This window comes from Zingiber officinale, chromosome 4A (genome assembly GCF_018446385.1).
Source record: "Zingiber officinale cultivar Zhangliang chromosome 4A, Zo_v1.1, whole genome shotgun sequence".
Taxonomy (NCBI): domain Eukaryota; kingdom Viridiplantae; phylum Streptophyta; class Magnoliopsida; order Zingiberales; family Zingiberaceae; genus Zingiber; species Zingiber officinale.
Window position 1 is genome coordinate 144,132,714 of NC_055992.1, and position 14,864 is coordinate 144,147,577.

Below are 14,864 nucleotides of genomic sequence, written 5' to 3' on the forward strand. Positions count from 1 at the left end.
TGCACTAGTTCTCTCCTCGTGCTATATATAGAGCCTCTTACTTCGCCGGAGGTATGAAAAAAATTCATCTTTGGAGCCACCTTTCACATTATTTGCTTGCCTGACTTGAGCGTCGGAGGGTCGCCGCCGGGAACTCTTCCCGGCCCGACTTTTGTGCAGGTTCGCCGGAGCTTCGCATGACCCGACGGAGGCCTACACCCTCGACTAGTAGCGCGCCATGTGCCCAGCGGCCTTTGGTTCGGCGATTCGGACAGGATCAAGTACAAACTGGTTGATTAAAGAAGTAATCATTGAAAAGACGAGAATGTTCGACTTCACGCTCCTGATCCAAATATGTTCTCGTATGTGTTCTTCCCGCTAAATAACTCATACCTACTTCCATCAACATTTGGTGTTGTTGCATAAGCATTAGCATGAATCTTTCATCAACATCATCCGTCAGTTCATCACGCAAGTATTGACGGATCCTATTACTTCTAGCTAGATTGTCGTCGTTTGACATTGGGAGGATTGTATAATGGATGATTAGAACTTTGTTGATAGCTTGAAAAATTCTACCTATATTACTCGTATATATAGATTAGCTTCTAACGGCTAGTTAGATCTAACGTCTAGTTAGATCTAACGGCTACTTTCTAATATAAAATTTAATCTCTTTCATAAATCGTTGCCTCATCAGTCCCAACCTTTACCATTACCAAAATTATTTAATGCACACACATCGGTTCAAGATGTGATACAATTGATTGATGGTCCCAATCTTACACCTTTCTTTGATGGTTGGTCTAATCCATATAATGATTTGATTCAATTAACCTTACTGATCAATCAGCTGGCTCAAGCAGTGGAGTTTAACATGTGGCTGGAGTGAGAAGTGAACCCAAGAGTGGTGGCTTGACTTTTGGTGCTTAAGTCAATTGAAGTTTGATAAAGCAAGTTTAAGCATCAAAATTAGAGGTTGAGGTGTGATTTCAGAGGGAAAAAATCCACAATGAGAAATATTATGTTAAAAAAAAGACAAAATCCACACTAGTGAATAGATATATGTCTCCCATTGACAAATTCATTTTTCAATCTCCTCAAAGCTATATTGCCATAGATAAGCACACTTTTAAGAACTTGAGAAGTGAGCATGACACATCACATGCTTTAGGATAAAAATCGTCCATTACTATCTCCTCTTTCCAATAGGATATTTTGAAGTGCTATAATGATAACCATCCAAGACAGAAATTACAAACAACAATAAGATAAACTAAACTACATCTAAAACTTCGATCTTAAAAAAAAAAGCTAAAAAATGAAAAACCCTCTAATAAGGTATTCCCCATCTTTTGGATATTATTTCACATACCTTTTTATGTATATTCTCTTGTTGCTTTGTCATTCTTGAAGTATCCCTCATCAGAATTTCATAATCACGTCGAAATGCTTTAGATTCTGCAACTTTCTTGTTGTAATGGAATTCATCTATCTTCCTAACTTTGTCTTGTTGAATACCTTTGAATTCCTTCCACATATTGCTCATGTTGCCAATGCTTTGTTCCATTATTTCTACCACTGCATGATTGATTTTACCCTTCTTCTTTGCCGCCTTTTGCCCAATTGGATGCTTGTGTGCTTCACAGTCGTCCGCATCAGCACTAGCATCCGGGTTGGACGAGGATGTGTGTGTCCTTGATTCAGATGTCCTTGCTTTTTTTCTAACATGATGACCCTCTGATTGTGGAGCCCATTTCACTTGCTCTTTCAAAATTCTCCACACATGTTCATATTTAAAAGGCTTGTTCTTATGCATGTCCTTTCACTTCATATGTGTTTTTACAAGAATATCCTCGTCACTCTCACCGCTTTGATGATTCTTCGAAAAATTATTGTGCATTGAACCAAATTCGTTTGCCAACGAATAATACCCATAGAAATGTGACTTTAGCGCCATGTAATCCCTCTTCTTAGTTCTGTATGGCCAAGTCTCGTTGTAGTAATCTCCGATACGCTTCCAAAAAGCTTTATCCTTTTGAGAATTCCCGATTGCCGAGTCAGTGCTAATATTGATATATGATTTTGCAAGATGTTGCTCTTCTTCTACTATCCAAAATGTTTGTTTGCTACCCATCTCTGCATCAGCATTAAAATCAATTTTTTCCACCTTGACTTGTGTCGAATGTGGTGGAAACTGAGACTCAAGGGGAGAAGGTGGTGTTGCGAGTTCTTTCTCGACTCCGGATGCACCTATACCCATTCTTTTTGATTCATCCAAGACCATGGCCAATGGCGGTGGAGGAAGATGCATATAAGGAGGGTATTGTTGGAGATATTGAATATTTTGAAAATTTGGAAGATATTATATAGGATATGGAAAAATTTGTGGATATTGTGGAGCATAAGGAAGATTTTGAAATTTTGATGGGTATTGTGGAGACGAGGAAAGTTGAGAAAATTGAGAATTAGGACGATTATTTTGAAGCATTGCATTTTCTTCCAGATTCTGTGAATTCAAAAAAATGCTAAAAGATTCACTAAAATTTTCATCCATTTTGGATAAAAATTAGAATGATAGGATCAAATGAGAAGTTTGGATGAGCAATAAAAAGAGATAGATAGTTGTAGTTTGAATGAAAAAAATAAGCAGTTTGTCACCTATAAATAGCAAAAATTCAAAAATAAAATAAAATAAATATGCTAATCTAAATATAGCAATGGATAGTTATTAAAGTTCAATAAATTGTATAACATAAAAATGCAGGAAGGTGAGACGGCTAGTCAACTTCACGCACGTATACAAGATATCCTTAACTGCCTCCACGCGATCGGGCAGAAAGTGGAAAATAGAGATGTAATAAGGTACACACTTAATGTTTTTCCGAGGAATACCTTGTGGGCGTCAATGGTAGATGCCTATAAGGTTTCTAAGGACCTGTCTTAAATTAAATTAGATGAGCTTTTTTCTAAATTTGAATTACATGAGCAGACTAATGCACGACCAACCGAGAAAGGTATAGTTTTGGTTGCAGGTACAAGTAAAACACGCAATCCAAGATCACGGCAAAGAATCGAACCGGAGTCAGAAGAATAACCTAACTCAGACAATGAAGATGACGAGCTAACAACGAAACTCGTCAACCTGGTAAAGAAACTGTACAAGAAAAAGAAAGGTTCAAACAAGAAGGACCTGAAGAAGGCAATTCAAACCAAGGAAGTTCAACCAAAGGTCAAGTTCGAGGTAACGTGCTACGGGTGTAATCAGAAGGGGCACATCAAGGTAAACTTCCCAAACTAAAAAGATCCGAAGAAACCAAGGAGGAAGAAGGCCCTGAAGGCGACATGGGACGAGTCCTTTTCCGAGGAAGACGATGACAAAGAACTCGAGCAGACGAGTTTTCTCGCGTTGACGGCCCAGGACCACACCAACAAATCCGGAAGCGAGGACGAATCGAAAGTCGAGTACGAGAGAAGCCACGGATCCGTATCCGTTTCCGAAGGGCCTGACTCCGCTGTAAGTATCCCGCGTTTACATAATTTAGTAAATTATTTAATTCAAAAATTAGCAAAATCAAACATTCGGGTCAAGTCACTTTTAAAGGAGGTAGCAACCCTTAAAGAAGTGACTAACTCCAAACCCTTGCCTGACCCAGTTCAGACTGGAAATTCAACTTAAGTCAAAACGCTTGAGAAAGAAAATTCTAGTCTGAAAACTCAGGTTAAAGATTTGAAGAAGACATTGGAACAATTTTCTTTGGGCTCCAAGAACCTTGACCTAATTCTTGGGACACAAAAAGCCATTTACAACAAATCTGGATTAAGTTTTAAAACTAAAAAGAAATATCGATCCTATCTATCTTTAGTGAATAGACCAAATAGTAAAATAGTCCAAGCATGGGTACCTAAGTCCAACGTAGTTAATAAAGTTGGACTTGGTCAATATTGAGTCCCCAAGGATCAAGTACACTACCTTGATAGACCATATCGAGGCTATGATCGGGGAGCCAAAATAAAAGCTGTATTAATAAAAAGATAAATCATTAAAGATTAAATTAAGTTAAATTAAAATTTAAACTTAAATCTAAGTTATAAATTAAACCATTAAAGAAATATAAATCTAATGTATAAATAAAAATACATAAAATTATCAATAATGTAGGGGGAGGCTCTGAAATAGCTGACACCTCCAAAACTAACCTACTCGACAGGGTAACCCAAACCAAGCTACCCGGCAGGGTAATTAGGACTAATTAGAAAGGGAACAAGGTTAACTTGACCTATGATACTGGTGAAATTTTGGATGATAGTACGTTAAGGAAGTTTAGTCTATGCATGTCTAGGAAGATATGGCTTCGACCTGGTGCATTTGGCTAAGTGGAACTAATCGAAGCTATCCTTTATGGATCATAACCAGTTAGACCAAGGTTTTGTATTAAGTTTAGTGGATAGGACTATTTGGAAAACCTCGAAGGCATGATTACTCTAATGATGTCTAAGTGACTCACCATAGCCCAAAAGTTTATCCAAAGAATGCCTATTTGTTGAGCCCAAAACTAAACCTGAATCTAACACAAAGTTAAACCAAACCCTATAATTGAATCTAATTCATCTCATAAAATTATAAGATTCCCTGATTTGAAATTTAGATCGGGTGAGATGACTAAGGATTAAATTAAACTAATAATTAATAATTCAAATTAAATTAATAATTCAAATTAAATTAAATAATAATTCAAATTAAATTAATATTCAACTTGAATTAATAGTTAATAATTCAAATTAAAATTCAACTTAAATTAATAATTAAACATTAAATCAAATTAACAATTATTATCAAATTAAAAACTTATTTTAAAAATGTATTTAAAAAAATATTTTAAAAATTGTTTCAAAAACTTATTTAAAAATTGTTTTAAAAACTTATTGTTTTAAAAATTATTTTAAAAATTTATTTTAAAAACTTATTTAAAAATTGTTTTAAAAACTTATTTATTTTTTTTTTAAAAAAAACTTATTTAAAAATTATTTTAAAAACTTATTTAAAATTGTTTTGAAAACTCATTTAAAAATTATTTAAAAAAAAGGGGTTCACAAATTACCTTAACTAATTTAATTAAACCTATTGAAATCCAATTAGATTAAATCAATAAATCATCTCACAATCACTCATTAGGGAGCTAACTTCAATCGAACTATCTTTTCATCAAAATGATTCCAATTCAGATATTTTATGTGTAGGAATTGGATCAATGGATATTGAATAGTGGATGCTCCAGACATATGACTGGAGATAGATTGAAGTTCACAACGCTCAAGTTAAAGAATTTAGGCTCAGTTGCATTCGACAACGACGATAAACTTAAGGTAATCGGAAGAGGTAACATCAAACTCAATTCAGACTTTATTATTCGAAAAGTTTTATTAGTTGAAAAATTTAACTTTAATTTACTCAACATCAGTCAATTATGTGATAGTGGTTACTTAGTTAACTTTACCAAATCTGGGTGTACAGTTAAAAATACTCATAACCCTGAAATTATACTTAAGGGCATTAGGAGAAATAATGTATACACAATTAACCTACCAACATCCTCAACAGAGTGTCTCTTGACACAACACGAGGAAATTGAGCTGTGGCACAGGAGACTGGGTCACACTCATACTAGATTCATTTCAAAAATGAGTTAAAATGGTCTAGTTAGAGGTCTAACCAAATTAAAATTCATTAATTCAACATGTGATGCTTGTCAACAAGGTAAACAAACCAAGTCAAACCATAAGTTAACCAACCTAAATAAAACAACTTCAATAATTGAGCTCCTTCGCCTAGACTTGTTTGATTCGCATGGAGCCAAGTCACTAAGCAAAAACCAATATTGCTTAGTAATAATCGATGACTACTCAAGATTTACTTGGGTAAAATTTATAAAAACTAAAGATGAAACTTTTGAAATATTTAAAATCTTTTGTAAATTAATGGAAAATGAAAAAGACACTCAAATAAAAAGAATCAGAAGCGACCATGGAGGAGAATTTGAAAATCATAACTTTACTGAATTTTGTGAAATTAATGGGTATAAACATGAATACTTTTGCCCTAGGACCCCCCAATAAAATGGTCTAGTAGAACGTAAAAACAAAACCCTACAAGAAGCCGATAGGACCATGTTAAATGAATACAATTTATCTAATCAATTCTAGGCTGAAGCAATTAATACAGTCTGCTATATACAAAATAGAATTTTAATTAACAAATTTCTAAATAAAACACCCTATGAAATATACTATAATAAAATTCCTAATTTAAACTATCTAAAAGTGTTTGGATGTAAAGTATTCATTTTGAACACTAAAGACTACTTAGGAAAATTTTCATCAAAAACAACCCAGGAATATTTTTAGGATACTCAACAACCAGTAGGGCATATAGAGTATACAACAAAAATACCCTAAAAGTTGAAGAAACAATAAATGTAATATTTGATGAAGAAAATAATCTACCCAATATAATAAATAAAAATAATAATCCAGAACATGCTAACTTAACAAATACAGAAGATGATGACGAAATTCAACCTAAACCCAATGAATTTGAAGAACCAATTGTAAGACCAACTAGAACAAACACAAATCACCCATCTGACCAAATTTTAGATGATCCAACTCTAGGAGTTAGAACTAGATCATCCTACAGAAACCTTAGCCAAATAGCCCTAATCTTCAAAATTAAACCCAAAACTGTAGACGAAGCCCTACCCGATCCAGACGGGACCTTAGCAATGCAAGAAGAATTAGCTCATTTTGAAAGAAACCAGGTCTGGGAATTAGTACCTAAACCCACTAATAAAACTATAATTGATACTGTACCTAACTACAAGTCGACCGGATATTCTTTTTGCAGTAGGTATGTGCGCAAGATATCAATCTTGTGCGAAAGAGTCACACCTAACTCATGTTAAAAGGATACTTAGATATATTAAGGGAACCCTAAATGTAGGACTGTGGTACCCTAGGACTTGCACTCTTGATCTAACTGACTATTTTGACTCAGACTATGCTGGATGCAAGCTAGACAGAAAAAGCACAAGTGGTAGCTGTCAATTTCTAGGTCAGTGCATAGTAAGTTGGTCAAGTAGAAAGTAACATTGTGTTGCTCTATCAACCACTGAAGCTGAGTACATAGCCCTAGGAGAATGTGCATCTCAACTATTATGGATGATGCATACCCTAAAAGACTACCAATTAAAATATCAGAACACTAAAATTTCAATTGACAATATAAGTTCAATTAATCTAACCAAAAACTCAATTCACCACTCAAGAACTAAACATATAGAAGTAAATCACCATTTTGTAAGGGATCACGTAGCTAGGGGTGATATTGTACTTAACTATATTGAGTCCAAATCAAACCTAGCTGACATATTCACAAAGCCCTTACCTGCACTTGAGTTCAGTACACTTAGAAGACAAATATGAATGTGTTTTGTAGAATAGACCTTATGTTTCTTATCTTTAATCAGCTTGGTTCTTGTATCATTCAAAATCTTAGGAAAAATAATGTTTTCAAAATCCTAATTTTACTAGACTTTCAAATTCGAACTTAGCCTAGGAATTTCCCCTAGATATCATATTCCCCTAGATTTCGGACAGAACATCTCACAAGCACACTAGGCTTAACTTGCTTGTGTTTGAAAGAAACTTAGAATGACGTGAAATGCATAGGGTACAACCTAGACTTCAGAATGCTTATTTCTGTGCATCATAGTAAGTCTGGGTGATAAAAACTAACAATACATTAATCAAATTAAGTCATCCAGACCTAGTCAAATCAAACTGGATCAATTGACTTAACTTGACTAACCAAGTGAAAGCTGTTGCTCTCTAAGTAATCAGCTAGTAGCTAACTGGTTAGACATGTGGGCAAGAAAATTAAGTGTTTAATTTTAATATTTTTAAGTTACTCATGCTTGGACTTTAGGACTTCTTGAAATTATGTGAACATGGCCTTAGTTACAACTTTACAAATCTATCTCTTCTTAAAGCACTTTTTAAAATTCAGTATTTTTTCAGTTCAAAATCAAAGCTAAGTACTTTTCAACTTTAGCTATATTTTCCAATAACATTTTCAAATTTAAATTATCTTTTAAAGGATTTGTCAAAATTCAATGTTTTCAACTAAGTGTTTTTCAAAATTTAGCTAAGCTAAATATTTTTCTCAAAAGTCTTTTTCGAATTGAATTATGTACTTTTTAGAAAATGCCTTCAAACTTAGTCAATTTTGAGAAAAGTCCTATCTCAAATAGAATTAAGCAGTTTTCAAAAAAGTTTCTCAAGCTTAGCTAAATTCTTTTCAAAATAATTTACCTAAGTACTTCAAATCTACAAGATCTAAGTTTTCGAATCTAGCTAACTTGTCAAACTTAATCTTTTAAAGCTATCTTAAAAGATCTCTTGTGAATCCTTAAACATTTACTTAGCTAAACATTTTACAAGACTATTAATTTGAAAAAGCTAAGTCTTTATCCCTCTATTTATATTAAGGCCGTTATCTTTTCTAAACATTTTTTGAAAAGTCAAAGCTAAGGCCATTAATCTCAAATTCCCTATTACCCCCTTGTTTATTTTGATGTATGACAAAGGGGGAGAGTAGGAAAATTCAAAGCAGAACTTAAAATTCAAATTATTCAAATTAAAGGGCTCTTATTAAGGGGGAGCCTTAAATCGTTAAAGGCTTAAGTTTGTTTCATTTATTTACTTAAGCCTGCTTATGCGTCTTACTTAAACTTTGAAGATCATTATTGTATTTTTTTCTTAACTTTGAATTTCGGTTGCCATAATCAAAAAGGGGGAGATTGTTGGTGCAGGAAGCATTCGACGATCGAACCCGAATTTTGATAATGGCAAAGAGTTCAAAGTTAAGATTAATTGTTGTCTAACGTACTTGAATAAGTGTTTTCAGGAAAGACCTAACTGAGCTTAGGCAGGTGAAAATCCTAAGGGGTGATAACCTTAGGTCATAAGGGGCGATAACCCTAGGTGAAGGAAAACCCTAAGGGGCGGCAACCTTAGGTCCTAGGGGGTGGTAACCCTAGGTGGAGGAAAATCCTAAGGGGGGTAACCTTAGGTCCTAGGGGGTGGTAACCCTAGGTGGAGAAAAAATCCTAGGGGGCGGTAACCCTAGGTCGTAGAGGGTGGTAACCCTAGGCAGAAAGTCCAGTCGGTCTGGAGGATCGGACTGAAATCAGGTAATCTCTCCTGAGGGGAGTAGGTGAGGACATGTTCCCCGTAGAGGGAACAGTAGGAGTCGGGTCGACCTAGGATTTTCGGACGGAAATTCGAAGTCAGACCCGGATAGTCCGACGATTGTCAAATACTGCTTTTACTATATTTTATGTGTGCTAATTTTGTCTTGCAGGGTATGTGTGTGTTTTGTGAACTAACATGTTTTGGAGGGACAAATGAGCAAGGCCAGCCTCGGATGAACAGTGTCCGAGGTGCCTCCATGGAGCTTGGAGGCGCCTCGGGTGCAAAGGAGTTGAAGTTTGCACGGCAGAGCTGGAGGCGCCTTGGACTGAGCTGGAGGCGCCTTGGACCAGAGATTGGAGGCGCCTTGGATTAGCTTGAAGGCGCCTTCAAGTGGATGATTTGCGACCAGGTCCATTCTGATTCACGCGGTTGACTCGGCTTGTTGGAGGCGCCTTGGATGGTGTTGGAGGCGCCTCCAGCAGTGCATAAAAGGGGTGTTCGAGGCAGCAGCAGGATATCAATTCTCAAGTGCTTCTACTACAACGTGCTGCTTCAAAAGACACCCTGAAGTGCTGTTACAAGTCCCTGACGACCCGGAGCTCCGAGATTTTGATTATGTCGTCAGTATAATTGTTTTTTATTATTGCACTTATTGTAATACATATTTGTACTCTCTTTGCGCGATATAGTTGTTGCCCACAGAAAGCGATCAACGATCACGGGCCTTGGAGTAGGAGTTGCCCTAGGCTCTGAAATAAGTAAATACTTGTGTTCACTTTTGTTGTTTTTTATTTCCGTTGCTTTAACTCGACAGTTTTATGAATCTGAAATGCGTGAAAGCCACGAGCGCTATTCACCTCTCCTCTCTAGCGCATCTCGATCCAATAGGTTAAACATGAGGCCAACTTATAGTTGACCATCAAGTGGTTAGGGGTGTGGGAGAAATTTTTTCCTGAGAGCATGCACTTGTCGAGATTTGATCTCTTTTCCATTATAGTAAATATGTTCCTCTCTAACTAACTGGGTACCTATGTGACAAGATGTTGGACCCCGTGGGCATTTTGATGTGATCAACCAAGTTAGTTAGGTCCTGCTTTGTTATTTGATCCTTGTGTCTAAGTATGCAGAAACTTAGGAGCACAGGAAGTCGAGCGGAAGACACAGCTAGCGAGAAGGACGGCACGGGAAGAGAGCCGACGGACTCGGTGCGTCCGAAGGATGAGAGAGCTGCGGAAGAGTACACAGAGGGGGGGCGAGAAGAACGTGCGCGACGTTCGAGGGACGTAAAGCCGGGATGGAAGCCTGCTCGAGGAGAAGACTGGAAATTGGGTTCGGGTGAGCCCTATTTCGGTTGGCCGGAATCACCCAAACGCATGGAGCTTCGGAAGTCAAAGCAAAGGAGAAAGTGAGCTGGAAGTAAAGCCCGAGGCACCTTCATTGATCAATGGAGGCGCCTTCACCTTGGAGGCACCCTCATTGCTCAATGGACGCGCCTCAAACAGGTCAAAGACGACCATTTGCGCAATGGATAAAGTTTTATCCATCCACTCGTTGGAGGCACCTTGGACCTCTATTGGAGACGCCTTGGACCTTCGAGATAAGATTTTCAGGAGCTATAAAATGGCCCATAGAGCTAGAAAATAGGTATCAATCAAGCAATCAACTCAGTATCAAATTCCTAGCAACTTGTAAGAGCTTTAGTGTATAAAAGGCTTCTCCGCCTTCAGAGAAAGGAGACTTTTTCTTAGTGTGCTTTCCACCGTCTTGGATTAACAACCTACTGGGTTGTAACCAAGTTAAATTTTCTGTCTCTATGTCTTTTCTGTTATTTTAATCTTTTTAATTGTTGCTATTATTTTTTGAGTTGAAAGTCTTGAGGAGGGTATCTTTTACTTGCAGGCAATTCACCCCTCCTCTCTTGTCAGCCCTGCTGCACCAACACAAGAGACCATCTGTTGGCCAAAGGCGACTGCGCTCGCCCTTAACACCCCCACCAATTCATCCCATGGTTAACACGGAGGAGATAAATCGTGAATTGCTACTAGCCCTTGGAATAGTGATAAGAGACCATCTGCGTTCTTTGTATTAGATGTTAATTCCTTTTTATGACCATCAAACGCATTTTGGCAAAAGCACTAAAGACCTTGGAGTTTGTGTATAAGTACCACTGCACTACTAGAGTTTCTTGATTCTTATAATGTTTTTTTTTACAAAATTAAATGGGTGCTCATTATATGTGTTTTCGTTAAATAGGCATTCCATTTTTGATTAAAGTCAAATAAGCGCCCCTCTATATATTTTTTAAAGTGATATATTCAAAATACACTTATATTGTCGAATCATTCGGTCATATAGAAGCTAACAACTAGGTTTTACAATACATTATCTGATTATTCATCCATGTAGAAGCTAGCAACTAGCTTTTACAACATTGACTTTATATTATTTTGATTTTACTTATTTGAGTAATAACTTTATTAAAATAACATTTCAACTAGCAAAATAAATGATTGAGATTCCATGACACTTATGTTGTCTCAAATGAATATTATCTGATCATGATTAACCGTGTAGAAGTTCCATGACACTACAATGTGCCGAAGCTAGTTGCTTATACTTCTACAATGTATAGAAGCGAGCTGCTAGCTTATACAATGACGATTTTATATCATTTTGATTTTACTTTTTGAGTGATAACCTGATTAAAATAATATTTTAACAAGTAAACCAAACGATAGAGACTCTGTGATATTCATTACATTTCAAGTGAATATAATCTAATTATAATCGAGCGTATATAAGTTAGCATGTAACTTCTATAACGTATAACACCTATTGCTAGCTTCTACACGTTATAGAAGATAGCTGACAGCTTCTACACATTGTAGAAGTTAGGCGGCAGCTTCTACATGTAGAAAATAACCGGTAGCTTCTACAATAATACTGAATCTAGAGATATTTTTAAGATAAAATCATGAGAGAGACGCATAAGTGCACTCATTTATTTTTTTTTTTAAAAGAGGTAATATGATGTTTATGTTAATTTGATGCCCCTTTTAAGTTTTTACCTTTGTTTAATCTAATTTTTAGTATTATAGTGTTATCAAATATTTTTTAACTAAAGTTATTTAATTTAATGATTACTAACTGATTGATTATTCAATTGAAAGCAGCTCTAGTCAACTTATTAATTACTTTTTTATCCGAAAGTGTTGGATTGTTATGAGGGTGTGTTTAGTTTAAATTATCATGTATAATTTTAATTATTTGATTATTATATAATTATATAATCAAGATTATAATAAATAAAATATAATCAAATATTATTTAGTTTAACATTTGAAATACTCATTTTAGGAAAAAAATTAAAAAAATTATGATTTTTTTATTAACTCTAAAATTATATAAAATTTTACACTTATAAGTAATCACATTTCAATCATTCATTACTCAATCAAATATAATTAAATAATATAACTTTAGATAATCAAAATTATCAATAATAATTTTCAATTAAACATACCCTAGATATTTTAGATTTCATGCTAAATATAACATGATCATTGTTACACTCTTGGGATTCCCTTGAATCGGTTAATATTTGTTTTTAATACTTTTAGAGTTGTCTAATACTTTTTACAAAAATTATTTCATGAACATAGAAATTTCGAATTCATTCTATTTTTTTTTCCCAATATTTGGAGCGCTCTATCATTGTTGAGCACTTTTACGTCTAATAGATACTACTTAATTCTTAAAGTCCTAATACGTGTGTCCATATTAATTTTTATAGATTTTGAGTCTTTTGCCAAATTAACTAGAGATGTTTCAATCATTTTTAGGCTTTAGGCAAAATTTCTTTTTAATATTTTTTTAAAAATTAATATTAACGTTTTAAAAATAAAATTTATATAAAATTTAATTTTCTAAAAGTTAGTAATTAAATTTTTATAAGTGTGATAATAAATCTTTTTCAAGTGATAAAATTATTAAATTATTAATTTTTTTTAAGAGAATGTAATTAAATTTTTTTCTGCAGGAGTATTATTCATGCATTCAGAAAAAATTTAATTTTTTATAAGGTGCATATCAAGTGTTATTTTTAATTCTAAAATTATTATTTTTAACATTAAATTCTAAAAATAAATAAAAATCATCAATATCAAATAAACATACGACAGATTATTGAACCATGTTGAAAAGTTCCGAAATCGCCGAATCACAAAAAAAAAAAATATAAAAAAAAAATAAATAAATAGAAAATGAATGGAGACGTGACTCTGCCCTTGCCCTAGTAAGCGAACCGCCGCATACTGTTGTTCTTCCCCGCTCGCGCAGGCGGAACGATGTTTGCTTCTGGTCTCCGATTTGGATCTCTCCCACAGGTCTCGCCTGTCTTTCGTATGGGAGAATCGGCATGGATCGGATGACTCTGTTCCGGAGCGGCGTCATCGCCGAGGCGGCTCTTACTGGCATTCCTCCGGTAGGGTCTGCCGTCTTCCAATCCCTAAACGAGTCCGGTAAAATAAATTTGTGCTTGGCCATTGACTATGTCGTCTGTTCCGCCGATGGGATAGCCAGTCGCGGCGTCATTCACATGGCTGCGGCCCCACTCGATCTCGTGAAATCTGGCATGCAGATGAGTGTGTTCATGTTAATTAAGTCTTCTAGAGTTTTGATCATGCCTCTGCCGGATCCGGTTAACTGGCATCTCGCGATCGACAAGATCTATTTGACGAAGATCCATAATTTCTACTACTGTTTAGTTCAACACAAATTTCACTCGGAATAATTTCAGATCTACTCGTCGAAGTACAAGAGCATCTCCACTTATTCGGCCTCTTGCTAAAAGACCAAAGGGTCCGAAGATCGGTGCTGACACTGCTACGATACAAAGCTCTAGGGAGTTGCAAGTTCGGATTTTATTAGTTGTTGAAGAAGTATTACTGTGATATCGTTGGCCCGGAGTATGCTATCAAAATATAACACTAATCTACCTGGCCCCCTTTAAGGCTGTTAAGTGCGAGTACTGAGGGTTTGCTTGAGATTTGAGTGATGGACTACTCAGTTTTGTTAAATCAGAAGGAGCATTGGTGTATGATCTTTTCTTACTGGCTCTTGACTAAATTTTCATTTGATCTGCTTGATAATTAAGATTGGGGTCTTAATGCAGGATGTACTAGGTGGCTACTCCCACTTCAAGAATGTCAGATTTCTCATGAGTTTATTTTTTTTTTTTGTTACACTCTTTGATTTTGATTAGCTTTTTATGATTGTTATTTTGTTTATTGTGTATTCTTTCTAGACCATAAATTCATATTTGCCAAACGTCAAGATAAGTAAGCAAAGAAAAGGCTTTTTTTTTTGCATGTTCTTGATGAAAATTGTTACTAAGAAATGTGGTTCATCCATCATGATAACTGTTATGCTGGTAACTTGCAAGTGTCACAATTGTCCTTCCAATTGATCCTTTCTGTTACTAGGGAAATCTTATATGGCTTAGTTTGACAATACTTTGGACTCTAGATTTGTTTCCCTTCTATTTTTGGTTTCTTCTTGAGTCACTACTCCCTATGAATATTGATACAAGTAAATTAAGCCATGCGTTTCAACTACTTGGATTGACCACTAGA

General features: G+C 35.3%; 2 protein-coding genes across 2 annotated transcripts; both read right to left on the reverse strand.

Moving 5' to 3' along the window:
* Window positions 1–314: 314 nt before the first annotated feature.
* LOC121972884 lies at window positions 315–1,798 on the reverse strand. Its single transcript, XM_042524503.1, has 2 exons — window positions 1,355–1,798; window positions 315–419 (listed from the first exon to the last, which is right to left on the reverse strand). The coding sequence occupies exons 1-2, from the start codon at window positions 1,796–1,798 to the stop codon at window positions 315–317; spliced, it is 549 nt and encodes a 182-aa protein (XP_042380437.1).
* A 6-nt stretch (window positions 1,799–1,804) lies between these two features.
* Window positions 1,805–2,266, reverse strand: LOC121972885. The gene has a single exon (XM_042524504.1). The coding sequence runs from the start codon at window positions 2,264–2,266 to the stop codon at window positions 1,805–1,807; it is 462 nt and encodes a 153-aa protein (XP_042380438.1).
* Between the last annotated feature and the right edge of the window lie 12,598 nt (window positions 2,267–14,864).

Excerpts from the sequence above, each read along its gene's own strand:
- LOC121972885 (XM_042524504.1), bottom strand. The coding sequence starts at position 2,266 with ATGGTCTTGGATGAATCAAAAAGAATGGGTATAGGTGCATCCGGAGTC.
- LOC121972884 (XM_042524503.1), bottom strand. The coding sequence starts at position 1,798 with ATGCATAAGAACAAGCCTTTTAAATATGAACATGTGTGGAGAATTTTG. Across the intron at positions 420-1,354 it reads AAGAGAATATACATAAAAAG|ATTCATGCTAATGCTTATGC; the intron begins GTATGTGAAATA and ends TGTTGATGAAAG.